General features: G+C 46.4%; 1 protein-coding gene across 2 annotated transcripts in view; it reads left to right on the top strand.

Moving 5' to 3' along the window:
• FAM120A (family with sequence similarity 120 member A) overlaps window positions 1-27,002 on the top strand; it is a 401,275-nt gene that overhangs the window by 298,968 nt on the left and 75,305 nt on the right. For both annotated transcript variants that reach the window (XM_078661614.1, XM_078661613.1), the window contains exon 13: window positions 22,216-22,425. In XM_078661614.1, coding sequence (XP_078517740.1) covers window positions 22,216-22,425 — 210 coding nt within the window. The remainder of the gene's footprint in view (window positions 1-22,215; window positions 22,426-27,002) is intronic.

Raw genomic sequence — 27,002 nt, forward strand, 5'->3', positions numbered from 1 at the left:
TTTGGAATGACGGCCCCAACTTTTTTCAGTGCTGTGACTCCAATTGACTGGCTCCGGGTTTGCATAACCAAAATAGTTGGCGGGGGGTTAAACACTCCAGCGGACAATCCGATTAAACTATTTCCTGAATTTTGGATCCATAGAGCTCCGCGAATCTGAGTTAGCAAAACTCCACAAAGTAACACTCCAGATATCTCTAAAATGTAATCTGTACATGCTCACCTCTAGCACATTTTTAAAAGCTAATTTTACAAACTACTGAGCAGATTTACACAAAGACATGCAAAGGCACTTCAAGTTAAGTTCTGCACACACACACACACACACACACACACACTCTGTGTGTTTGTGTGTGTTTTGAAAGTACTACGTGCATGTTTTTGGCTAAACATATATGTATTTTGTAAAAACTCCTGGGTCCCCGCTAGTGGGCGGGACTGTTCAGTGCTTATGACTTTGAGTATACCCCTGAAAGAGAACTAGGATTACAGGTAAGTAACTTATCCTTTCGTGACACCCCTCCTTTATCTTGGCCCCCACGTGATTGATCTGCATTAAACTTGCAATTAAGAATCCAAAGTGGATGTACTTTTGTTTTTCAACAAACAGCACTAATGCTATTAAGTGAACAAAATCACACCAACAGAATCTGACTCATCCATCACCAGTATAATTAATAAATGGGTATCTGTATCTAATGATGGTGGTTGGAGGTCTGCTAACCCATCTCTGGGCCAGGACTAGACACGATGCCAATAAATAGTTTGAGACCAGGTATCAATTTAAAGAGGATATAGGCTATATTTCATGATAATTAGCATTTTCTTTCAATACCACTAGTGTAATTAAATTTTTTTATACAAATATATGTTTTCATTTGTTCCAAGATCGCCTTCCCGAAAATTTGAGCCTTAGGGCACGATCCATGAGTACGTACCAGTGCTCCTGGTTGAGAGGACCTTTTCAACGTAGATTAGATCCTTCATATATTGTTTGGAGCCTGATTGGGTCAAGTGTCCGTAATTAGTGTTTGAAGTTGCTCTTTCTCAATATGGTGAAGGTTGTCTCTCTCTGACTTTCAAAGGCCAGTTTATAATGATGCTGGAGAAGGAAAGACCTGAAGCAAGTGGTGTCCTGATAAGTACCAGAAACCGTGAAAACGTTTTAGTCCGAGTCACTTTCCGAGCGCTCTTGCTCCTCCTGCCTTATTAACATCTCTGTACCAAGTATTGAGCATTTCCATATCACGCAGGCCAAATCTCTTGCATGATTGCAACTCCTTGTAACCCCTTCACCTCACCCAGTGTATGATGCTCATTTGAACTTGAGAGCTGTGGAAAAAATAGGGTTGTTTCCGATTGGTGGAAAAGGAGACAGAAACAGGTTATACTACGTGACCTGACTTCTTTGTCCAGTATCATAAGGTGTTTCAGTGACACAAGTAGCTTTTCAGTGTTGTCTGCCTTTTATTTTAGGCGTAGGGTTTCCCCAGTGTTCTTAACACTCTTCACATAATATAGAAAGGGTCCAAGTTGTCCTTCGGCATCCACTTAACTGCACTGCTAACCGCTACTTCCCAATCAGTTGAACCCTCTGGGCATTGTCTTGAACGGGCTTGTAGAGTGTTTTCCAGCCAATCCTAAGTCGTGTGTCTTTTAATATTAATTTCAGTAATGACTGACTGGTTTTGTTTAGTTATGTTGTGGGTGATCAGACAGAAAGATCTAGACAGCAAATTGACTTTTAACTCTATTTATTCTCCTGTACCTTAAGATCTCCCAGTTTACCACATCTGTTTAATTCTGTGAAAAAAGATTCCAGGATATTTAGCATATTATATTGGTAGAGGTGTTGCTTTGCGTTGGGTAGGTAAGTACCTCAGTATTTGACAAGCCAGACACACAGCCAAAAGTCGTCCAGTGAGCCCAGCTTGCAAGTTCTACTTTCAAGCCAAGTTTACTTTACTGACACAAATTCAATAACTTACATCCAGGTTTTTGTTATTAGGTCTCGCCTGGCGTTGCAGTGCGAAGCGTTGTCGCCAGTGAGACTTATTGTCATTGTGTTGCCGTCCAAGTGGCACAGACCGGTGCACGAGCAGATTCCGGTCTGTGGACGCGCTTGTTTCTCTGCACTCCACCCGCTCCTCTCGGTCAAGTACGTGCACGCGACCTCAGCATAGGTGTCCGTGGGAGGGGCCTGGGAGCTCTCACTGCCTGTTCCTGTGCACAGCATCAGCAGCGCGGGCCCGGCTGCTTCTCACGTCACCATCAGTGGCGGCAGCAGGCGCGAGCTCCCCTGTGCTTATTTTCTGTGCGTCTCGACTAAAAAGGAGCTATTTATCATTGTAATGCTTAGTCTTGCTGCCTCTTCCTAGGGCTGCGCCAACATTCTCTGTTCTCTCCGTTATTCGAAAAAAGCTTTCTAAAAGGCAGCACTTCGATACGTCTGCGAGAAACAAATATCTGAGTGAATATGAGTGCAAAAATGTATTTCCTCACGTTTGATAAGAGGCCCGACACCTTAAGACGCGCTGGTTCAAGCCAGAACGCTCTTAGAGGGTAATACGTACATAGCTGCGTGGATCTCTGGCAGGCCGCGCGCCTCCTGTGGATATGGTGTGGACTGTACCATTTATTTTAGGGGCGTTGATTCCTGTCAGTACTATATTGGAAGGTCGGTGACCTAAGGGGATTGGGTTGGAAGATGAGAAGGATTCCAGGCGTTTGGCAGTTTTTCATACAGTATGAAGCAGTCAGTCAAGTGGAACACTGCACTTCCCCAGTAACTAGTAAGTGCTAGGCAGTAGTAGATTCAGTTTGTTGTACACACCCTGTATGCTGCAGGGACTAGCACGCCTTCCGACACTGCGCGCGTACACACCCAGAGCCCTGCCAAATTGTTTCCATCTGGAAGGGGTTTTATATAGGAGCAACTCCCTTATGATACAGTCACCATCGGCTGCGCCTGATAATTGAGAAATTATCCGTCGGACTCCAGAAATGTTTTAAATACTGTATATTCAGTTTTGTACTAGTTTGTATCATGATACAAGGAATCCAGTTTAGTGAGGGATTTTTAATTTTTTTTATTGATAGGGTTTTTAATTTTTAGTCTATTATTTAGTTTCTTGGCTTTACAGAAACACGTCATTTGTTTTTACATACCCCACCCTCATGAAACACCCAGTGGTGTGAGCCTGCAATTTCCTATATGTCAAAGCATTTTAGGATTTGGAGAAACAACACATGATCTCAAAGTGGAGATTCTCTGTAAGATGTCTATGATCACATCTGTTACTTGTAAATAAATTGTTAGATAAAGAATTTAATGTGTGATGAATCAGTGTTCTTTTGAGATGTAAAATAACCCATCATGCACTACAATGCAAGCACTCGATAGGAGGTGGAATGATAGGCCAAACAGCCAACAGCATGAGGTGAGTGAGAAGGTAATACTCATTTGTTTGTGAGCTAAAGCCCACTCTATGTATATGTTACAGAATTGGTAACAATACACCTTGCACGCAGCTGCACTGTCACGCCATACCTAAAAAGATATGAAATTATGTAATGATCAAACGAAAACAAACACAACATAACCTATCAGAAAACCCTACAAAAAATCTTGTAATTATCAATGCATATTAAATTGAAAAAACAAGGCCAAGTCAAGTGAAATATGATTTATTGCTGTTTAAGGCCACAAACCGGTCCAGGATCAAGTACCATACCAATTAAACAAATCTCTGAGCACACACAATCACATATCAACATGACTAAGAGTCATCCCGTCGTCCTTATTTTCTCCAGGTCTTTGCTTTAATTAGTTGTGATTGCATGTGCTCAGAGATTCGTTTACTGGATTCAGAATTATAATTACGGATGCAGGGTTGACAACCCTTCTCTGTAGAGCACCGCACTGATAATACAAAACCTTATTAGTTGTATACTGTGGACTGTGCTCCTAAATTCCTCATTCTCCCACTAGAGTGCAATTCAAGTATCTGAAAGAGACACGTTAGTATTAGATTCCTTACCTTAGAATATCCCCAGGCGTCAGACTGGATCCGGAAAATTTTGCGTACAAGTACCCTTGCACGTCGGTAGGCGTCGTCTGCGGCTCCGCGTCCATCGTTGGCGTCGTGGGCGCCGTGATGACGTCGTCGGAGTACTTAGACGCCGCCTCCGCGTGCTGACGTCAGTTCTTCTTTTTTCCGCGCCAGCAAGCGCAGATCTGGAAAAAGCAGTAACCCTAGTCATTTTTGACTAACTTTTTTGATCCTTTTTTGATCCTGTTTCGAGTCTTTACGACTCCGATCGGTGCCTTAGGGATGCCCGGGTTCAAGCCTTGTGATGATTGCGACCGGCTGATGTCGGTCACGGATCCTCACCGCGTCTGCTTGTCGTGTCTGGGCGTCGACCACAACGACAAGGCCTGCTCCGACTGTCAGGCCCTCTCTTCGAAAGCCAGGCGGGAGCGGTCCCGTAGGCGCCTCGAACTCCGACAGTCGGTCCCGCGCCGTGAGAGGTCCCGTTCCCACGGGAGGTCGAGAGACAGGTCGCGGGCCCGGAGCCACCACAGCTCCGAGGGTAGGCCTCACTCCTCCGGGTCGAAGTCGTCGTCAGGTAAGAGGCACAAGAAGTCCAAGCGGCGTCATCGCTCCTCAGACTCCCCCCGACGCTCGCACGATGCGGCCGGGGGTTCGGGTGACACCGCCCACGCGGCTCCGTCGGGGCCGCGGGCGCCGCGTCCGGCTCCATACCCTCCGGTCCCTGGGCTGAACGCGACGCCGGAGGAGATCGAGCGCTTCCTCATGGCCATGAGGAACCTCTCTCCTCCGACGGGTTCCGCGGCGCCTCCGGGCCCAGCGGACCCGTCTGGGAGTCCTAGCGGATCGGCGCCTCCGGCCCGATGCCGTCGGGTGCTTCGGTCCCGACGCCGCCGGCGCCTTCTGGCCCGGCGCCGCAGCTCCCTGTTATCCCGACGCCGCCGGCGCCTTCGGGCCCGGCGCCGAGGGGTCCAGTTGTTCCGACGCCGCCGGCGCCTTCGGGCCCGGCGCCGCAGGACGCCGCTGGCCCCCCTTCGGGATCTGGTTCGTCGCCGGTGGATCTTACGACCTCCCCGGCGTCGGACCCTCAGGTGTCCCCTCCGGCGCCGGCTCCGGCCGGCGCCGGCCCCGGTCCTATCCCCATTCCTGTTCAGCCGTCGGGACGGCCCCGCTGGGCGCCGCTCCAGACGCCCTTGGGTGATTTTCACTTTTACGAACAGGCCCCATTAATTGAAGACCCTGAATCTCAGGAGATGGGTGAGGAGGAGGACTGGGAGGGGTCTGAGGGCCCTCTGACCAGGGAGTGTCAGTCTCATGAGGACTGGTCAGGAGACCTTGGGGATGCCAGTGGCCTGGACACCTCTCCAGACACTGGCTTTGTCTCCCCTCCTACCGTGGCTTCGGAGGAGGGGGCAACTTATAGTGTGGTGCTGATGAGGGCTGCCAAGGCCTTGGGCCTTGAGCTCCCCGTCGCGGCCGTGAGGACTAATCTCCTCACTGAGGTTCTTAAACCACAGTCAAGCTCGGCTGAGCCTCTGCTGCCCTTTAATGAGGCCTTGACTGACGTTCTTTTGGGCACTTGGTCCAAGCCCGCTACGGGTTCGCCCGTAGATAGGAACGTGGCCAGACGCCACCGCCCAGCCCCGGGCGACCCATGTTTCCTGTCCACCCACCCCACCCCTGAGAGCCTGGTCATCCAGGCCTCCAATTCCCAAACCGCATTCCCGTCGGCCCCGCCGGATCGGGAATCCAAGAGGTATGACCAGTATGGGAAGAAGATCTTCTCATCCCTGAGCCTCGGCCTGCGGTCTTCCAACACCGCCTGCCTCTTGGGACGTTACACCCACTCAGTGTGGGATAAGGTCGCGGAAGTGCTGCCAGAGTGTCCGTTGGAGGTACGGGCCAAACTCGGCCAAGCCCTTGTGGAAGGCCGGGATGCAGCGAAATATTCGATTAGGTGTAGGCTGGATACCACCGACTCGCTAGGCAGAGCGATGGCAACGACGGTGGCGGTCAGACGCCACGCCTGGCTGAGGTCCGCCAACTTCTCGGCAGATGTCCAGAACACTCTTATGGACATGCCGTTCGATGGCCGTCGCCTCTTTGGCGACAAGGCAGACCACGCGCTTGAGCGTTTTAAGGACTCCAGGGCTACGGCCAAGTCCTTAGGCCTTTCGGGCCAGCGCCAGCAACCGGCTGCCTATCACTCCTTTCGTGGCCACGGAAGGGGTGCGCCCACACGCGCCGCCAGCCACGCACCGCAGGGCAATACCCAACGCGGTGGCGGCCGTGGGAACCGCCGTCCGGGCGGTCGGGGGCAACGGCGAGGTCAGTCCACACCTTCCCCCGCAGCATCCGCCTCAAAACCCTCCTAGTCCGTGCTTTCAGGCCCATGTGACGCCAGTTGGAGGCAGGGTTCGCCATCACCACCTCCACTGGCGCACCGTCACTTCGGACAGGTGGGTGCTGCAAATCGTCCGAAGGGGCTACTCCCTCCCCTTCGAGGCGACTCCTCCAGCCATGCCACCGCAGAACCACCGTGTATCGGGGGATCACTTGCGACTTCTGCAGGAGGAAGTTACGGCCCTCTTGGCCAAGGGGGCCATCGAGCGCGTTCCTGGGCCAGAAGTAGGGTGTGGTTGCTACTCCCACTACTTCCTGGTACCCAAGAAGGGCAAAGGGGGCCTACGCCCTATCTTGGATCTACGGAACGTCAACGGCTTCCTCCGGAAGGAGAAGTTCAAGATGCTGACACTGGCTCAGGTTCTTGCTGCCCTGGACCCAGGAGACTGGATGGTAGCGTTGGACTTGCAGGACGCTTATTTTCATATCCCCGTCCTGCCTGCCCACCGGCGCTACCTGCGGTTCATGGTGGGCCACAAGCACTTTCAGTTTACCGTGCTCCCCTTCGGCCTTACCAGCGCCCCACGGGTGTTCATGAAAGTGATGGCGGTGGTCGCAGATCATCTGCGTCGGTTAGGGGTTTCAGTCTTCCCCTACCTCGACGACTGGTTGTTGAAGGCGGGCTCGCCCCAAACAGTCGTCGGCCACCTCCAGACGACGGCAGACCTCCTGCACCAGCTGGGGTTTTCCATCAATGTGCCGAAGTCGCACCTGTGTCCCTCTCAGAAGCTCCTCTTCATCGGAGCGGTTCTGGACTCGGCGCGATTTCGGGTTTACCCACCCGAACAGCGGGTCCGGGATATTCAGGCTCTGATTCCCATCTTTCAGCCGTTATCCCGGGTCTCGGTCAGGTTGACGCTGCGGCTTCTGGGGCTGATGGCCTCCTGCATCCTACTGGTGCATCACGCCAGGTGGCGGATGCGGGCTCTGCAGTGCGACCCGAAGTTTCAGTGGGCCCAGCATCAGGGCAACCTATCCGACCACGTCCTGATCTCGGAGGGCACTGCGAGACAGCTGCAGTGCTGGCTTACGGACCGCGATTGGGTCAGCGGCAGATCCCTCTCCCTACCCCAACCGGAGCACGTAGTTGTGACGGACGCTTCCCTCCAGGGCTGGGGAGGCCACATGGGAGAGGCGGAGATCAGAGGCCTCTGGTCTCCGGCGGAGGCCCGGCTCCACATCAACCTGTTGGAGCTCAGGGCGATTCGTCTAGCACTGAAGGCATTCCTCCCCTCTGTACGAGGGAGTGTAGTGCAGGTGTTCACAGACAACACCACCGCCATGTGGTACTGCAACAAACAGGGCGGTGTGGGGTCGTGGATCCTTTGTCAAGAGGCTCTTCGCCTTTGGCAATGGCTGGAACGCCAGGGCGTGACTCTGGTGGCTCAACACCTGGCAGGTTCTCTGAACGCCAGGGCGGACGAGCTCAGCCGTCGGTGCATGATGGATCACGAATGGCGTCTGAACTCGGACGTGGCGCAAGGCCTCTTTCAGCGATGGGGAGAGCCTTGGTTAGATCTATTCGCCACCGAAGAGAACGCGCAGTGTCATCAGTTCTGCGCGTTGGAATTTCCAAGGCGGCACTCGCTCGGAGACGCTTTTCGTCGCGAGTGGAGTTGCGGTCTGTTGTACGCCTTTCCGCCTATACCACTTCTGCCCAGAGTGCTGAAGAAGATCAAGCGCGACCGGGCCCAAGTCATCCTTGTGGCTCCGGACTGGGCTCGAAGGTACTCGTATCCAGAGCTACTCAGTCTGTCAGTCGATCCCCCGGTTCGTCTGCCTCTTCAGGAGGACCTTCTGTCGCAGCAGCAGGGGACGGTCCTCCACCCGAACCTGTCCAGTCTCCACCTCCATGCTTGGAGATTGAGCGGCGACAGTTGAGGCCATTTGACTTGCCTCCTGAAGTCTGTAACGTCATTCTGGCAGCCAGGCGTCCCTCCACAAAGTCGGTATACGCCTGCAGGTGGAACAGATTTGTGGCATGGTGCACAGCAAAGGCTGTGGATCCTCTTTCTGCCCCTCTTTCTGAGGTTCTTCTCTTCCATCTTTCTCTTGCCCAGCAGGGCTCTGCTCTGGGCACTATCAAGGGCTACCTTTCTGCCCTTTCAGCCTTTCTCAGGCTACCTGATCAGCCTTCTTTGTTCAAGTCCCCTATTGTAAACAGATTTCTTAAAGGCATCACACACACGTTTCCTCCTGTTCCGTTTGTGATGCCTCAGTGGGACTTGAACCTGGTCTTAACATTCCTGATGTGCGCTCCCTTTGAGCCACTTCACAACTGTCCTCTTCGCCTTCTGACTTTGAAGACTGCTTTCCTGGTTGCCATCACCTCTGCCAGGAGAGTGAGTGAGCTCCAGGCTCTATCTTCTAAACCTCCTTTCCTCTCTGTCCATCCGGACAAGGTCGTTCTGAGGACTCGTCCTTCTTTCCTGCCCAAGGTGGTCACGGCCTTTCACATCGGGCAGTCTATCACTTTGCCAACCTTCTTTCCGCCACCGCATCCCTCTAAAGAGGAAGAGCGGCTCCATCGTCTGGACCCAAAACGTGCGCTCTCATTCTATTTGGATCGCACACGCCAGTTCCGGGTGGATGACCAACTCTTTGTTGGTTACGTGGGCGCTAAGAAGGGGAAAGCGGTACACAAGAGGACCATCTCCCGGTGGATCATCTTGTGTATCCAGGCGTGCTACTCCTTGGCTAGGAAGGAGCCCCCTGCTGGATTGCGGGCTCATTCCACCCGTGCCACGGCTACTACCACTGCCCTGGGCAGGGGTGTGCCCTTACAAGACATCTGTCAGGCAGCTACGTGGGCATCGCTGCACACGTTTGCTAGACACTACTGCCTGGACAGCCAAGTCCGGAGGGATGGCTTCTTTGGCCGTTCCGTCCTCCAGGACTTTCTGGTGTGAGTATTGGTTCGCAGACCCACCACCGGGGTTGGTATTGCTGGGGTATCTATTCTAAGGTAAGGAATCTAATACTAACGTGTCTCTTTCAGATGCACAAGTTACTACTTGTGTAACGATATATCTGTAAGAGACATTAGTTAGTATTAGATTCCTTACCGACCCACCCATCCTCCCCGTTCTGCGAACCGATACCTAGGGTTAGGGTTGTCCCCTTCAGGGCCCTAGTTTCACTGGCACCAGTGTTGGTTTTTGGCATAGCTCTGCGTTTCTGGCGCGGAAAAGCTGTGTCTAAGAACTGACGTCAGCACGCGGAGGCGGCGTCTAAGTACTCCGACGACGTCATCACGGCGCCCACGACGCCGACGACGGACGCGGAGCCGCAGACGACGCCTACCGACGCGCAAGGGTACTGCTACGCAAAATTTTCCGGATCCAGTCTGACGCCTGGGGATATTCTAAGGTAAGGAATCTAATACTAACTAATGTCTCTTACAGATATATCGTTACACAAGTAGTAACTTGTGCACCATATCCACTCCGGTCACGATCATTCTATTCTGTTGAGAACAGAGCACAGGATGTGCATAGCTTGATATACAGGAAATTTGTTCTAACATCATAAATTAACCTCAATCACCCTCTGTTTGCCTACCAGTGCAAAAACACATGTCAGCGATAAGAAAACAAACTCCAAAATCTTCTTATTTTGGCAAACCCTAGCTGTATAAATGGATGCATCTTTCAAGCCCATCCATTATGGACTAAGTGGCTAGATGTGATTGACTCCTCACTTTGATTGTCTAATTTTCAGGCTCTTTTATGAGCTGCTAGGGTTATACTTTTCGAAAATCCTTCCCTTATTCTAGAAGTTCTAAGCAAATATCACTCCATTTCTGATTTCCCAGGTAATTGCAAATCCATCCTGAATGTAGCACTGCAAAGCCACAGTGCTGTATGATGTTTTTGGTATAATAGATCAGAGAGTTGCCTGCAGGCTGCTTCACTTAGTCGTCCAAGCAGTCCCCTACCAGACTCAGACCTGACAACTTGGAGATAAATCTCACTGTATAAGAGGAGGGGGCGTAAGGTCTCTGGGTTTGGTGATGGTGGTAGGACTTTGAGACCACTGCCTTCATGAGGCATAAAGGGGCTACTGGGAGTGGTAGGGCCAAGGAGAAGGGGGCGGGGCTTTGTGCAAATGACTAACCTGACTTTCCTCACATAAAAGATAAACAAGGTTGCTGCTGATGCCCCTTCCCAACGGACATCAGCTATACAGAGCTTCCTTATGCAAGCTGCAACCCCTCTTATTGTAGTTGTTTCGTACTCATTTTGGCCCCGATTATGAGTCTGGTGGTCCACAGACTGCCAGACTCGCAGGGGTGCGGCGGTGGTGGTCTCCTGACTGCCATATTATGAGTAGGGCGGTGGGACCGCCTCAGCCCCACCACAGCCTCCAGAGAACCGCCATTCCCTGGTGGTGTTACGGCAGTCAGGAGGCCGCAATATGCAGTGGTCGAGCCAAGCATATTATGAGTTTCCTCCCCGCCGGTGGTTTCATGGATGTTCCTCCTCTTTAAACACCGTGGCGGAGAGGAAACAATGGGAGCCCTGCAGGGCCCTCTGTGCCTCCTCCGCATAGCGATGCACACAGAGGGACACAACATGCGTCCCCCCTGTGTGCATGTGCCCCAGTTCCTACACTACATGGACTTTTGAGTCCATGCTGTGCAGGAACTGTTTTTGGCGTTCCCATTTCAGGTGCTCATTTTCTGACGCACCGCCGTGGAAATGCCAAAAACCTGCCCGCCAGACAGGAGCATACTCCTAATCTGGCGAGTGGTCTGACCGCGGCTTTAGCAGTGTGATGGCGGGGTGTCCCCGGCGCCACACTGCCAAAGTCTTAATCGAGCCCTTTATCTCCCACCATATGACCTCGAATCCCCACGGGGAGACCATGTGAGCAGAGCTGCTATTGTGTGACCCACAGTGGCACCATGTGTGTTGGCTTGTCTACAGACTGTCCATGAAATACTCAACACCACCTTGAGGCAGCATGGACTTTTTGGGACGATCATTATAGGTTTTTATATAGGGCTTTTAAGCCCAAATATTGGGTATCAGAGCATTGTAAATAGACCCAGGTGACAAGACTGCTTACATAGCATTATTTATAATGTGGGTTCCCGGTATTATGGTATTTTCTTGTTGTCATTTCCATCTGTATTTATCCTTATTTATTTATTTTTGCTAATTTTATATGGATTTAGCCATATTTATGTTGGGCCTTTTTGAAAAAATGTAGCTGAAAGTAGCATATTTCCACATTTACTTAACAGATAGATGTGCACAGATGCTTGAATGAGTTTCAATAATATGAACAGCCATAAATGATAAATCAATGCACTTATATGAAAACATGCACAATTTAGTATCCCGGTACATATCTACTGCTGTTTAAGCCTCTTTACTAGAATCCATTTCAGTTTTTTTAACACCCTTTTCTGTCAATCGGCACAGCTATTGGCCTGGCAGTCGTGTCTGACAACATTTAGAATCACTCAAAAAGCAACTCAATGTCCGTTTTTACCCACATAAAAAAAAATAGTCAGGAAAAAAATGGTTTTCGGTCTGTATTTATCTGTAAAAATCACTGAAACCGGAAAACCGGGAGCTGTATTTATAATGATTTTCCTTATACAGCGAGTGATCGTTTCCCACAAAGTCCCTCAGATTGTGAGCTCCACAATGAGATGACCTGTGCTGAGAAAGAATGCAGATACACAGTTGACTATCAGTTGTTCCAGTGGAAGATTCCCACTTGATATTTACAAATATTTTAGGAACCTCGTAGCTAAACCATATGGTATTTGTGTGTTAGTGTACCTGCTTTCAGTGCCTTCCAGGTCTTCGCATGAAGCCGGTAAATTCTTCTCAGTGGCCTCATTGGGCATTCTTCAATCAGTGTCCATTGGCAGGGCATTGTACTAGTCCATTTTTAGGTCTCGCCTAGTGTTGTGGAGCGCATGCACTGCTCTCGTAGTGAGCTTTATTGGGGTAGAGGTATTTTAGGAGAAGGACTTTTGCTCCCGCCCATGCTTTCTATTGGGCAACATCAAAAACTCTGCCTTGTCATTGGTGTGCAGCGTTTTTTTGTTAGAGCCTTGTGGCTTTTTTCGACACACTCTTGAGTCTATGGCGTGTGTTGCTCATGCTGACTGCACGCGCCAGACCGCTCTGTGATTGGTTGGCGACTAGCAAATCAGCATTGTGATTGGTGGACCTTGTCAACCAATCAGAGAGCCTACAGGCGCGTGCAGGCAGTGTGAGCAAAACAGGCTCTAGACTCGCTGTCCCAAGGGCTCTTTGATTGGGCATAGATTAGCCTTCATTCGGACCTCACTGTCCCTCCTCCCCGCTGCAGCCGCAGTGAGGCAGCGCCATGCGAAGGAGACTCCCGGGGGACACGGGCCGTGCGTATGCGCTTTATGGTGAGCGCGGCACCCGCTTCAGGGACACAGCGCAGTCTCAGTTTTTTTTTTTTACTTTAATAGTGAGCGCAGAGCCCGCTTAACGGACACTGCGCTCTGTTGCACGAACCCAGGTTGGGGTCCGGACCTCACCCAGGCAACGGGTCCTGCTGGGCAGGTCTTACCTTGGCTTTGGGCTTGTGGGTTCTCGTGGTGCAAAGTGGCATTGCAGGTCCCACCTGATCTCGGGCTGAGGTAGGAGAGGGGGCAGCGAGCGGCATCTGATCCTTCTCCGTGGCTTCTCTTTCGTCCGTGAGCTTAGTCAGGGCTTGACCGGCTCCCGGAGCCAGAGGATGTGCCGATTGGGGGAGTCAATTGGGGTCGTGTGCCTGCCCCCACTGTTTGGTTCCCGGGGAGATGTTCCGAGCCCCGGTCCGTATTCCTCGTCTCGGGGCTGCAGCGAAGGAAAGAGTAAACCAACTGATGAGATCCTGTGATCCTCGGCTGGTTCTCTATGTGCATCTTTTGTGGGGCCCGCCTATCGGTTTAGGGAGTGTGCGGGCAATTGCTACCCCTTGGGTCCCCTGGGGTAGGGCCGGGTGCACCTTTTCCCTTGGCGTTTAGGACAGGGATGTTGAAGTGTTGCTGCTGCACCTCCCCTGCAGTGTGGCTTTGGAGCGCCAATTGTAATGCTTGGAGTGCCGTAGAGGTGAGCCCTTTTGCAGGTTGGAAGGCTTTGCCACCCGCCGACACGCTGTTCTCGAGGCACTGCGCTGCACTCTAGGGGGGTGTCCGTGGAGTGCGGGCACGGTGGGGGCCCTATGCTCCTAGTGCTTTGGTGTGGGTCTGAGGCGGTCTAGCTGTGCCCGGCTCCTGAATGGGAGGTGTTGGGGTATGGCCTGCACGGTGCTGACGGGTGAGGAGGGGGGAAATTGACACGGTTGATGTCTGGGGCCCTTGCATAAACGACATTAGCGGCAGGCATACGAGGCAGGTGTTGCAGTCCACAGGACTTTCCTCCTCCTTAGCTATTTGCTGTTTCCAGAGGGACCTGTATTTTAGGCAGGCATGGTGTGTGGGGGCGGGGGGGGGCACATAGCCACTCAGTGGTCTATCCCCAGTCCAACCAGTAGTTACCTGGGACTCAACTGCCCAGACCAGCTGGGTTTCTTAGTTCTCTTCCCTGGCACCAATATACGGCTAGCATATTTTCAGGATTTTACAGATGTACTCCGGAGACAGTCTCCAGGTTTTAAAATTCCTTGGCATTTGCTTAATCTGATTGACTTAATGTAGGTACACTCGGCGGAGAAACGGTTCTTGGGAACGATTAAGAAGAGTTGGGGCCACTCTCAAACTGACGAAAATCTTGACGCCACAATTTAATGTCGAGGGCAGTGACTCAGCCATGCTGGCCCACGGATGCGGATTCACAACTGCCTTTTCGTATGGACTCCCATCTAGGTCACCTGACCCGGGGCCATCTATGGTGCGGCCTAGGCTCCATTTCATGGACTGGCATCATATTGACATTATTATGCTTTAATGATTTATTGTAGTGCATGTCCCATGGCCACAGTAATTGCTTCACGTTTAGATAATCATTTTCGTGCTAGATGGAAGCCACTTTATAGACCCATGAGTCCACTAATACTCTGAGCATTAGTAAGTAAGTGAGTTTGGGGTCTCAAAGTGAGACGGGAGTTTGGGAGCGTTTGAGTAGGGCGGTCACATGGGATCCTCCCCCCTCCTTCCCGGCCTGCTCCTGTGGCAACCCGCTTGTGTCCCGGACCTGGTGTAGGGAAGTCATTCATCACACGGAAGACAGTTGGTTAATAGCAGATTTATTTCGTTCCTCCTTCTGTGAAGTTCAAGCCAGTAATAACGATACTAACCATGCTTAACAGTAAGCATCCTACATGCCTTTCAAAACATAACATATAACCCTTCTAGCGCACGCCCGTGTCACGAGCGCTAGACACTGCTGAGTGCTCGTGACACGGCTCGTGTAACATATGTACAATCTGTGATCTCTACACACCTCCCTCCTTTATATTAAAACAATTTTTTAAGTTTTTTAATTCATCACATAGTCATTAAATCGGACAGGTAGACGATGACAACGTGTTGTTCTGTTACTGGTTGTACTATTTTCTTCATGTAGATGTTCCACATTGTCATTCTGTTTTCCCACATCAAAAAAAACATTGTTGTCAACATCATCTTCAATTTGGTTTGGACTAGGTCCTTTAAAAATTGAAATTCTGCTAAAATTCCATACAGAACCTCCATCAATCCTGACTGCGTTTCTGAAAATTTCTATAACTTTCTTGGGACTTGACCAAACTGGAAAACCCTTACTTACACCTTCCTTCCTTTTTACACGTACATAATCGCCCACTTTAATGGAACCACAATATGTAGAACCAATTCTTTTAACTAAATTATGTTTCATTTTGTTCTTATAAGATTGTACTCTGTTTCTAACTGCTTCAAAGTCCACCTTCATATAATTTTCAGTGCCCGCTAAATTTCCTTTTAACCACCATGGAACCAATTTGGTACTAGGTTTCCGTCCTCTTAGTAACTCAAAAGGTGTGACCAAAGTCACTGAATTTGGTGATGTCCTATAAGCCAACAACATGGATTGCAATGCATTTCTCCAATTTAAATTCCCCTTGATAGATAATTGTATGGCTTCTTTAATTACGCGGTTGAATCTCTCAACCTGGCCATTGGCTTCTGGATGGAAAACTGCAATCTTTTTATGGACAATACCGCATTTAACAAAAAACAATTAAATTTCCTTGCTCACAAATTGCGGCCCATTATCGGTCACAATCTCCTGAGGTATATCTTCCCTGCAAAAAATTTCATCTAAGAATTCTATTATGTGATGCGAGGTGACTTCCTTTACCATCTTAACTTCTGGCCATTTAGAAAAGTAATCTACAAGTACTATGCCAAAGGCCTCCTGTTTGGGTAAGCAACTAAAAGGTCCTATTATATCTATACCTAGTTTTCGCCAGGGGCCTAAAGGTAATTCAACTGGGTATGGTTCAGGACGCAAAGCTACTGCTGTCTTGTCACTACTTGAACAGTAAGAACAAGAACGTACATATTTATCTACACACGAGTCAATGCCCGGCCACCAAAATGACTCTTTTAAACGTCTTCTGGTGAAAGATATCCCCAAATGTCCCTCATGGGCAATTTTGAGAATAGTAGTCCTAATAGAAAAAGGTGGTACAATTTTATCGCTACGAAGAATCAATTCATTCTCTACTGCAAGTTCCTCTTGAATTTTATAAAAACCCATTAAGTTCCCTGTTAACTTCCTCTGTTCGGGCCAACCATGAACAATATACTTTTTGACATTGCACAATTCCAAGTCTTTACTCATCTCTTCCATCCAATTTTCTTTCTGTAATGACAATTGTTCACCACATACTAAATTAATGTCTTGAAAAGTAAAAGCTACTTCACAATCTTCTTCATTAATGTTTGTAGATGTCTCTGAATCAGAAATCAACCTGGACATGCAATCGGCATGCATATTTGCCTTTCCTTGAACATATTCAATAGTGAATTGAAAAGATTGTAATCTGGATGCTAATCTTGCAAGACGTGCCGACATAGTTCTGCCTCCACCTGGAGCCATTAGATACACTAAAGGTTTATGATCAGTTTTAATCAAAAATCTTGTTCCCCATAGAAAAGGTCTAAAATGTTCAGCTCCCCAAACACACGCTAATAACTCTCTCTCTATTACAGAATAATTTTTCTCTGCATCTCTGAGCTCTTGATGCATAAGCAACAACCCATTCGTTTTCATTGTCTTTCTGGAGGAGTACTCCACCTAAACCTGAAGAGCTAGCATCTACCATGATGATACATTTCATGCCAATCACAAAAGGTTTGAGACACGGTGCATTAACAATATACATTTTTAAGGATTGAAAAGCTTTTGTCATTTCCTCAGTCCAGTTAAATTTCACATTTTTCTTTAGCAAACATCTGAATGGATCAACTTTTACAGAAAAATTCGGAATAAATTTGGCATAAAATTCGATAAGTCCTAAAAAAGCTACAAGTTGTTCTTTTGAAGTGGGCACAGGAGCATTTACAATGCTTTTAACGTGGTTTCCCTTAGGTTTGATACCCTTTCCACTTATAGTATGTCCAAGATACTCTACTTCTTTTTGTTTAAATTTGCATTTGTCAATGCGTAGTGTTAGTCCTTTGTTTGCCAATGCAGCAATCACACATTTCAAATTGTTGTCATGCTCAGTATCATCTTTTCCATATACTAAGATGTCATCTTGAAATGCTACAGCTCCATTTAAACCTTCTAAGGTATCTCTCATTAATCTTTGGAACACTGAGGCCGCACTCGCTAAGCCAAAAGGCATGCGACAAAATCTGTACAACCCTTCAGGAGTGATAAATGCAGTTATGTTTTTGGATTCATCAGCTAATACCACTTGGTGATATGCACTGGCTAGATCCACACACGAGAATACTTTTGCGCCAGCTAGAGTCGAGACCATCTCATGTAGATTGGGTAAAGGGTGTGAATCAACCCAGATGGCTGCATTTACACTGCGGAGGTCAATGCATAATCTGAGTTCCCCACTGGATTTAACCGAAATCACAATAGGGGAAACCCAAGGTGATGATTCTATCGGTTCAATAATATTTTTCTCACAGAGATCTTTTATCATTTCTTTAAGTTTGATCCTGTATGATAGAGGAACATTCCTTACTCTATGTCTTATAGGTATAACATTTTCCTTTAATTTGATGACATGTTCGAATCCTTTATATTGGCCTAGTTTATCGCTAAAGACAGTGGGAAAAGATTCTCGTAGTTTCTCCACTATTGAAGAACTATCTTCAGTGACACTTGAAATACTTAGTGTTTGTTCAATGTAAACAGGAGGGTTGGCTCTGGGATCAATTTTCATCCCTAATTCATATTGATGTGGCCAACTTAAAAGTGATAGTCCAGATCTTGACACATAAATTTTTCCTGTTATGTGTCGGTTAGAGAATTGTATTTTTGCTATAAAGTAACCTATTAAGTCAATTTTGTGTCCTGTATATCCACCAGGAGAAATATCAGACTCATGTAATGTTCTGTTAGTAAATTTGTCTCTGAATACATTTAAGGAAATTATTGTGTACCATGCGCATGAGTCTACAAAAATTTCTAAATTTACTCCATCAATGTTTATAATGCATGATGGAAATTTTTTGCAATTTTCATCTCCACATACATTGATAACAGTATTTACTTGAAACCTTTCTTCATTATCTGATTGGTAATCATCACAGTACTCGTGTATACAATTCATTTTTCCTTGTGCTGATCTACAGCATTTTGTGAAATGGCCTTTCTTGTTGCATTTTACACATGTTTTTCCTAAAGCAGGGCAATTTTTATAGTCTGCTAAATGGCTGTCACTGCCGCATCTAAAACATAGTAGCTTGGAAGTTTTCTTTTCATATCTCTGATTTTTGAATTTGTTATCATTTCTAGGAGTGTATTCATTCCTTTGAAAGAAACTTTTCCTAGATTTATCTAAATCTTTGGTAATGTTAAAAACATCATTTTTATCATTGCCTCTAATTTCTTTGACAAATTTCTCTGAATGTTCTATGGACTTAGCGATATCTATAGCATTATTAAGTGACATATCAGATGTTGTCCAAAGGCGTTCCTGTACTTTTTTGTTGTTAGTTCTCATTAAAATCTGGTCTCTCAACACTCGTTCATATGATATGTGTTCAAAATCACACGTGACAGCTAAGGATCTTAAAGTTGAAACAAAATCCTCTACAGGTTCGTCACTTCGTTGTTTGCGAGAATAAAATATGAACCTTTCCATGACCACATTCTTTTTCTTCCCATACCTTAGACTTAGCTGTTGAGAAGCATATTCATATACATTAATGTTCCCTGGGTTTACTAATACTGGCAATGTTTTGAATTCTTTCAATGCTATACCCCCTAAACAATGTTTTAAAAGAGATAACTTTCTTTCTGGTTCACACTCCCCTTCTTCTAACACATCAACATAAGCCAAGAATACAGGTTCCCAAATCTCCCAAGCCATGGGTGGTTCACCAGGTGAGGATAGAAACGAGGGGGGAGGTACTATGCCTGACATGTTAATTTCTTGTTAATATATTTACTTTTATGCTATATATATATATTTTACACTGTATGTAATATTTTTCACTCTAATTATAATTTTTGTGCACTTTAAATGTACATTAAATGCATGTTAGATAATAAAATATTTGGGTAAAGTACTTAGTTTCTGGAACACTCAGTGAGCGTGTCACTGAAAGGTTTTTGAAGTCGATGTAGGACACACAGTGAGTGTGTCACTGAAGAGATTTCCAACGCGATATTTCATGAAATTGTAATGCGCGCTGTGTTGAAGGCGATGTAGGACACACAGTGAGTGTGTCACTGAAGAGATTTCCAACGCGATGTTTGCGTGTTGTGCCTTTATGTGCGCTGTGTCTTTAAATCCAGTGAAATCTTGGTTGGGTTCGTCTGTGATCTCTACACCTGGGCTGCTGCAGCTCCGGTTCAAGTCTCTGCAAGGGCAAGCAAACCGGTGATTCTGGGGGAATCCCTCAATCTTCTCGTGTCCAATAAAAAACTGTGTGTAATGTAAATTGTCCCCATGGAAAGTGCTTCAATACCAGCTGGTCGGGTTCATGCTATACAGAACTGCACCAATTAGTGCACAAAGGAATGAGGGAGAACACTGATTAAAGTGGAAAGAAGCATAAGAAAAACTGCCGGTTTAACACAGCTTTGTGTAAAATTAGTCTTTTCAAACCCGTGCAGGCGCGGCACAGCGTCCGCGGAGCCCCCTCGACAAAGCAACCACTGCACGGGTGGGGAGTTACGTGACGCAGAGAGCCAGATTCACTAGTTATAGAGCTTAGAGACGGCACAGATGAGGCCCGAAGCGCAAACAGGTTGAAACCCCAGGACGGCTGTGAGGGACCGGGTCTGGAGCTGTTCTCTGGCTGTGAGGTGAGGGTTGGGTCTGGAGCAGTTCTCTGGCTGTGACTGCTTTTTGTACTGTCACCGGTGTGTTACTTGAGCACATACCTGGCTTTACCTAAAGTGTCCACCCCTTGTACTGTGAGGGGATCTGTGGAAGGGGGAGGTGTGTGTGTGTGTGTTTTTTTTTTAAGGGAGGGGTGTTTGGGGTGGTGGTAGTTATATAGCAGTAGGTTTGGACTTGGTGGGAGGATTTATCTAAGTGCACTTTAGCGTTTGCTTCCAATACATTATTCTGTCCTTGTATTTAACGGCTGTCTCTCCATTCTTCTGGTCAATCCTGCCCCTTCCTTCACCAGAGTGTCTGCTTCTTGCTTGACTCCTCCATCCACCTCAGCTTTTCAGTCTCTCTTAATAGCACTCCCCACAGGCTGTCTCTCCCCTCTCCGTGTCATTATGTCCCTTCTTTCACTACATGCTCCCTATTTTTCACCCAGTCCCTCTTTTTATCCCAGCCTTTTTACTCTCCTTCATCTCATCCATTCCGTCTCTTTACGGCTCTCCCATCGGTACTTCACTGCTGTCTCTCCACTCTCCCTGCCACACTGTCCCTCCCTCTCCCTGTCACACTGTCCCTCCATTCACCTTGTCACACTGTTCCACCTTTCCCCAGAGGCTCTTGGCTTCTTAGTGGACTCCTCCTTTCAACTCCACCTTTCACTGTCTTCTAATCTTCTAATAGCACTCCTTTCTGGTACTTCATCATTCTGTCCCTCCTTTAACCAGAGGCTCTCCATTTCTCACCCAGTCACCTATTTCATTACAAGCTTTCAGCTATTTATGTTTTACAAAAAAAAACAATGACCATGACAATAGCTCAAAATAAAGTCAGTGCAAGACCTATTGCATTGTAAATGCTTGTCTTGTGGTGTTTTTTTTTTAAAGAAATAAACATGAAATATGTCATGGCACACGCTATGTATGCAGATGTGGAGAGTTATATTTATAATCAGTGTTTAGGAAGGAGAGCAACTGGAAGCTTTGCGTCTTGTGTCATAACCCTTTCCCACACTCAACAATGGTAGTATGTAGGAAAAATAGTAAGGAATATATATCACCCAGTGGCAGTTGCGACTGGGTAGTTTTAGTTAGGATGGTGGCTGCCTAGGAAATGTTTTTTTGGGTTGCTGATAACTTTGGCACTGTTTGACAGAACTTTACAAAAAGTGCTCTTTTTGCTTAGCTCCTTTATGGAATTTTTTGGGGTGATCATCAAGCCGGGGCCTTGAACAAAAAATTGGGTGGGGGGGAAATTGGGGGAGTGTGGGGTGGGGTTGTCCCAAAATGATAAACGCCCAAAATCCAATTTCCATAGGTTTTTTTTAGAACGTGCTACACCATCAACGACTGAATGGAATTGCACCAAATTTCACAGGAAGTATGCTTTTTGTTATGTTGTTTAATTCCGTTCAATAGGTTTCTTTGTGTTTTTTTTCAAAAGTAAGGTTAAAATATATTTGTATAACTAGATGGTTGATTTCAAGCGCCTCTCACGAGAGTTCCACAAGCACAACTTTAAAAAAACCAACAAACAAAAAAAAACTCGAGCGCTCTGATTGGCTGGCCACATAATGAAAACAAATATTGCAGCAGCCATTACAGGACTCTGAGAACTTAAATAATAAAACGTGTATGTGTATATACACACACAAAGTAGGCATAACTTGCTCACACATGCACAACCCTTTTGTGAGACTAGCTATCGTGCCTAACTTTTCAACACATTTTTATTTTGCCACGATGCCTCTGTATTCTCACATGAAACAAAGTGGCGAGTGTGATTTAATTTTTTTATCACCCCCAGGGTCCACTTTATTTATACATTTATACACAATGGGGAGGAGGGTACATGGCCTCTCTCTCCACAAGCCTGGAAAGACTCTGAGAGGGGGGGAAATGTTACCACCTGGTGGGAGCACACATTTCTACCCTGCCCCACTCATTTGTGGACAAGGAAACCATTTGCTACTGCCCAACGGGACCAGTGAAAAATATGTGCTTGAAGGGGTCTTTGCGAGCAGCCTTTGGAGGTCCTGGGGTTCCCCCTGCAATCCCTAGTATTGTGCATATATATGTGTGTGTGTGTGTGTGTGTGTATATATATATATATATATATGTGTGTGTATGTAGGCTATTTTTATAAAGGAAATGCTTTCACTAATGGGAACTAAATAAACTAAATATGAACTTTAAAAAAATGTACATATCTTGTTTTGCTTTTTTGTGGATTGTATTCAGCTGAATGGACAATTTAATACTAAGGAAAATGTATGTCTACCTTATCTCTTGAAGATTGAAAACCTGGATCCCAGAGGAATTCAGATTTCTGCCCTGTTCATGAGTGGGGTGGATATGGCACTCTTGGCGAATGATGCCTGTGGGCAGCCAATCCCTTGGGAGCACTGTTGTCCCTGGATGTATTTTGATGGAAAGCTGTTCCAAACCAAACTGATCAAGGCCTGCAGGGAGAAGGCACCACTCATTGACCTCTGTGATGGTCAGGTACGTCTTTCTAAATGGTGTTTTTTACATGAACGTGCGTTGAATATGTTAGCTTATTCTCTAAATGTAGCCTTTAAAGTTCATCTACACCCTTCATTTTCCGTGCATCTTGAAATATGATCTCTTTTTGTAAGCAGATGCTTGTTGCTCTGCGGAGTGTTCACCTTGAGAGATCTCTCTTCCTGGACATCAAAGTCTTTACATAACCTACATAGTTCTTTGGCATTGATCTGTTTCATAGGCACCCAAGTTTGAGTCATTCCTTATCTAGATAAAAGATGCACTTGAGCTCTTTATTAACAGGTAACTGTTTTGTTTTACAAGGCTTGAGATTTTCTACCTCAACAAAACCTCTTCAATCCCTTCACAAATATTGCATTTAATTGGTGCAGCCTTAGCCTGCCACCTCATGCATGCCTCCCCATCAGAGGAGTGTTTTTTAAGGCCAGGTATTTACTCACCGCCCTCATCATAGGGCAGCAGCCATGAGCAGGTTTAACATGACCAACAACCAACAAGGGGTGTGGGATTTGTTAGAATAGGGGACACCAGGGAGTAGATCCTACAAATACTGAGGTTGAAGTCACTATGGATCCCTGGCTGGCTTCATCTCCTATTTACTCAACTTTTTGAAGAATCTAGGCACCTACATGTAAGGTAGGCTGCTTTGATCTGCAGTTGAGAATTTTTATCTTTTCCAATCCCTATTTTCCCACCGTGCAACGTAGGGATGAGGAATCCTAAAGAAAAAAGGCAATGGTTAGTACAAGCACATATTATTATCATACAATCAGTTATCATGCTTACAACTTTCTACAATCACTTAGGACGTACTGGTTGGCTCTTCTTAAATGCTTCTTGGGATCACTGCTTCTAAACGCTTCTACTATATTAAGTCTGTAGACTTGGATACACTCTCCTGACTCTAAGAGGAGATTACTTCTCGCTTGCACCTTTGCACAAGATTCGACCCTGGGAGAAAACAGTCACATATACATCTTAAACTTAGATTACGTTTAGCCCTAGTACTAATTTCTTGTTCCCTAACGCTTCAAGTCAGCAAAGCACACCTGTTGTGGTCCGGGCGCAGTCCTTGCCCCAAGACTTTAGCCATCAAAGTTCTCCTTTCCTTCTCGATTCTCTCACTGCAATGTGCATAGACATTTACCACCAATATCCGCCTTAAGTTCCAATTGTCACTTTAATGTGCTCATATTCTACCAAAGACAGTAATCTACCAAGTTCTCCTCCTTGGTTAGCCATTGATCTGTGAATCTGAAACCCAAAAGTTGTCCGATACCATCGCTATATTGATGATGTTTTCATGGTTTGGCAAGGTGATGAAACAGAAGCCTGTGCTTTTATTGATGCAATTAATGACAATCCATACAATCTTAAATTCACGTCTAAAATTAGTACCAAACAAGCAGAATTTTTGGATGTCACTGTGTATATTGATGACCATGACAGGGTTCAGACAACACTCCATCGTAAAAGTACTGCGGGTAACACTACCCTTCATGCCTCCAGTTTACACCCTAGGCATACGATTCAAAGTATTCCATATGGAGAAATTCTCAGGTTGAAAAGAATATGCAGTGTTGCTACTGACTTTGAGACTTGTGTCAATGACTTACGTAGCCGCATGAAAGCCCGTGGGTATTCAGAAAAAATGTTCAATTTAGCGCTAGCGAAATCCCAGGGCAGAACACGTGCTAGTCTTTTAAGTCTAGCTCCTGAGAATATTGAATTGCCTGATGAGACATTAGACATCACGAAACAGGAATGCCCCAGACTTATCACTGATTACAGTAGCCAACAAAATAAGATAAGGCAAATAATCAATCACCATTGGCCCACTGTACTAACTGACAATGTACTAGGAAGTATGCTTCCTGACAAACCTCTGGTCACCTTTCGTCGAGCACTGAGTATGGGTGCTGTGCTCGACCAGAGTAGTCCTGAGCTTAAACTCAAACCTAATTGGTTAATCAAGGAGGGATTCCGGAAATGCTCTACTTGTAGAGCATGTAATTTCGGAATTAATAAGACACACTATAAAACCCCCTTCAATGATATTGAGATCCCAATTAAAGGCCAACATACTTGCAAAACGGAATATGCAGTATATGTTCTGACTTGTACCTATGGCCTCAATTATGTAGGCCTCAATTATGTAGGCAGCACTAAACAGCCGGTACTTGTCAGAATCTTGCAGCACATTCGGGCTATTTTGCATTCTGATCCGGCATATCCGGTGGCACGCCATTTTTTGAGCTCACACAATAAAGATATCAATTGCCTAACATATTATGTGGTGGCCGCAGTTCCCAAACCAAGGCGAGGGGGCAATCGTGAGCTCAAACTTCGACAACTAGAGTCACGGATGATTCTTGAATATGACTGCAAATGGCCGAATGGTCTTAACATCACAGAGGACCTTCGCCATTTTTTGTGATATTTTTTGCCGGTTTAAACATTGAGTTTATAGCGCTCTCATTAATCTAGGAATTAATCCCTCTAGGTAGTCAGGTTCCCTGTTATCTAGTAGGTTAAAACATATGATCCTAGGTGAACAGAGGTAGCTTTTGACCTAAGAGATAGGTGCATGGTCAGTCAAGTTCCTTGTTGGCCATTTGGCCATTAGTAGACTTAGCTCCTCACCTTCTCCTATCTTGTAAATATGAACTGATTGTTATTTAAAATCTAGGAAACACTTTTTATCTAATTTTTTACGTAACATTTTAGCACTTTTTTACACTGGGTGTTTTTAGCTATAAGGAATTTTACATATTGTAGTTTTAGAAGAGTATCAAATGTTTGTACAGTTTTTTTAAAGAGATATGTAGAAGGACAGCGTCCTATCTCTAACTGGTAAAATTGCATTCATGCATTGAATACACAGGATACTTTGCAATATGTTGGTTTAGCACTTTTATTCCCGTTTTCCCCTCATTCACTTTAATATTCTCCACTTGACGCAGGCTTGGAACCAGTCTAATCTGTATATATTTGCACTTATGGATCAGCCTAGGATCCCAGTCACTATTCTGTGTGTAATTGTACGGTTTATGTAAAAAGGATTTATCCCAGAATTAGGTTTACAGTATTTTAACTAAATAATAATTGTTGATTTATACAAACAATAATTGTGGATTATGAATTTTACAATTGCCCTATTTTGCACTGGACTCCGATGGATAGGAGTAGTATGTTTTTTATGTTTATAACACTGTGACATCACGTGACTGGGCGGGTTGATTGGGTGTGCACTGCATTATAAAAGTAAAAAATATAAACTGGCTCACTTGTATGTGAACAAGGGCTTTTCAAGCCTGAAACGCGTAGTGCCCTCTGCTACCGACAGCCTTGCAATAAACAACCTGTGAAGCGCATCTGGTGGTCCGTCTCCTCTGTTACCTCGCCGACCGGACTTTGGTCTGACCCGGAAGTGGTGTTGTTTGGAGTTCTTTATATATATATATATATTACCTACTGGCGGTCGCCAGTAGGTATATATAGTTAGGATTTTTTCCCTATGGGATTTTTGAAAATTCTATGTCTAATAACTTTGGCGTTTGTGGACGGAATTGGCTGAAATTTTCTGGAAAATGGAACATTTTGTTTCTGAGGAGCCCCTGAAAATTTGGGGGGGGTTCGTCCAGGGGGGGCCGAGAAAAAAGGGGGGTCCCAAAACGTGTTTTTAACATTGAGTTTTCCATAGGGCGGTTAGCCTCACTTTTAGCCCGAACGGCTGAATGGATTTGCATGAAACTTGGCAAAATTGTAGGGACTGGTAGCCCGATGTGCCTTTTCTAGGTCTCAATATATGTGCTCCAGTGGATTTTGAGAAATTAACGTTTAAAAAAAGATATATATCTGTAAGCGCGCTCTGGGCAGCGCTCCGGTCCGCGGACCTTAAGCGTACCGGAACTTCGCGTAGCGAAGCTGATTGGCTCTCCGGTGTCTGTCAACATTCTAAACAGTCCGGAGCGGCCGCCATCTTGTCTCTCGGTAGGATCGAGAGACAAGAGGAGGCCAAAACAAAGGGGGAAATAACTATAAGGGGGCATAGTAGATCCTCGCTGACCCCCTAGGTTTAATGTGGAGGTTTTAAAGGGGCCCCGCGGGGCAAAAAAAAAAAAACTTTTTTTTTGTTTTTTTTCGTGGTTAGCGCCCGGTCCGCGAACCGGGAAGCGTTCTGGGGAGCGTACTACAATGAAAAATGAATGATAGTCTTTTCAAATGCTGTATGTTAATTGATTGTTGGATTTTTTGATTATTTTTTATTTCCTTTATCTTCCCAGGGAGCGACCCGGTACGCGAACCGTTGAGCGCCTCGGTTCGCGGACCTTAAGCGTTCCGGGAGTCCACCATTTTGTGTTTCGGTCGAATTAAGATACAAGATGGAGGGCAAATAATGTTCGGAATGGGTAGAAGGGGGCACGGTAGAGTTATCTTGACCCCCTAGGTTTTCTGAGGGTGGCTGAGGAGGTTTATATGTGCGAAAAAAAAACATTTTTTAAAAAAAATTTCGCGAGGTTAGCTCCCGGTACGCGTACCGGGTAGCGCCCCAG

This window comes from Lissotriton helveticus, chromosome 9 (genome assembly GCF_964261635.1).
Source record: "Lissotriton helveticus chromosome 9, aLisHel1.1, whole genome shotgun sequence".
Classification (NCBI taxonomy): domain Eukaryota; kingdom Metazoa; phylum Chordata; class Amphibia; order Caudata; family Salamandridae; genus Lissotriton; species Lissotriton helveticus.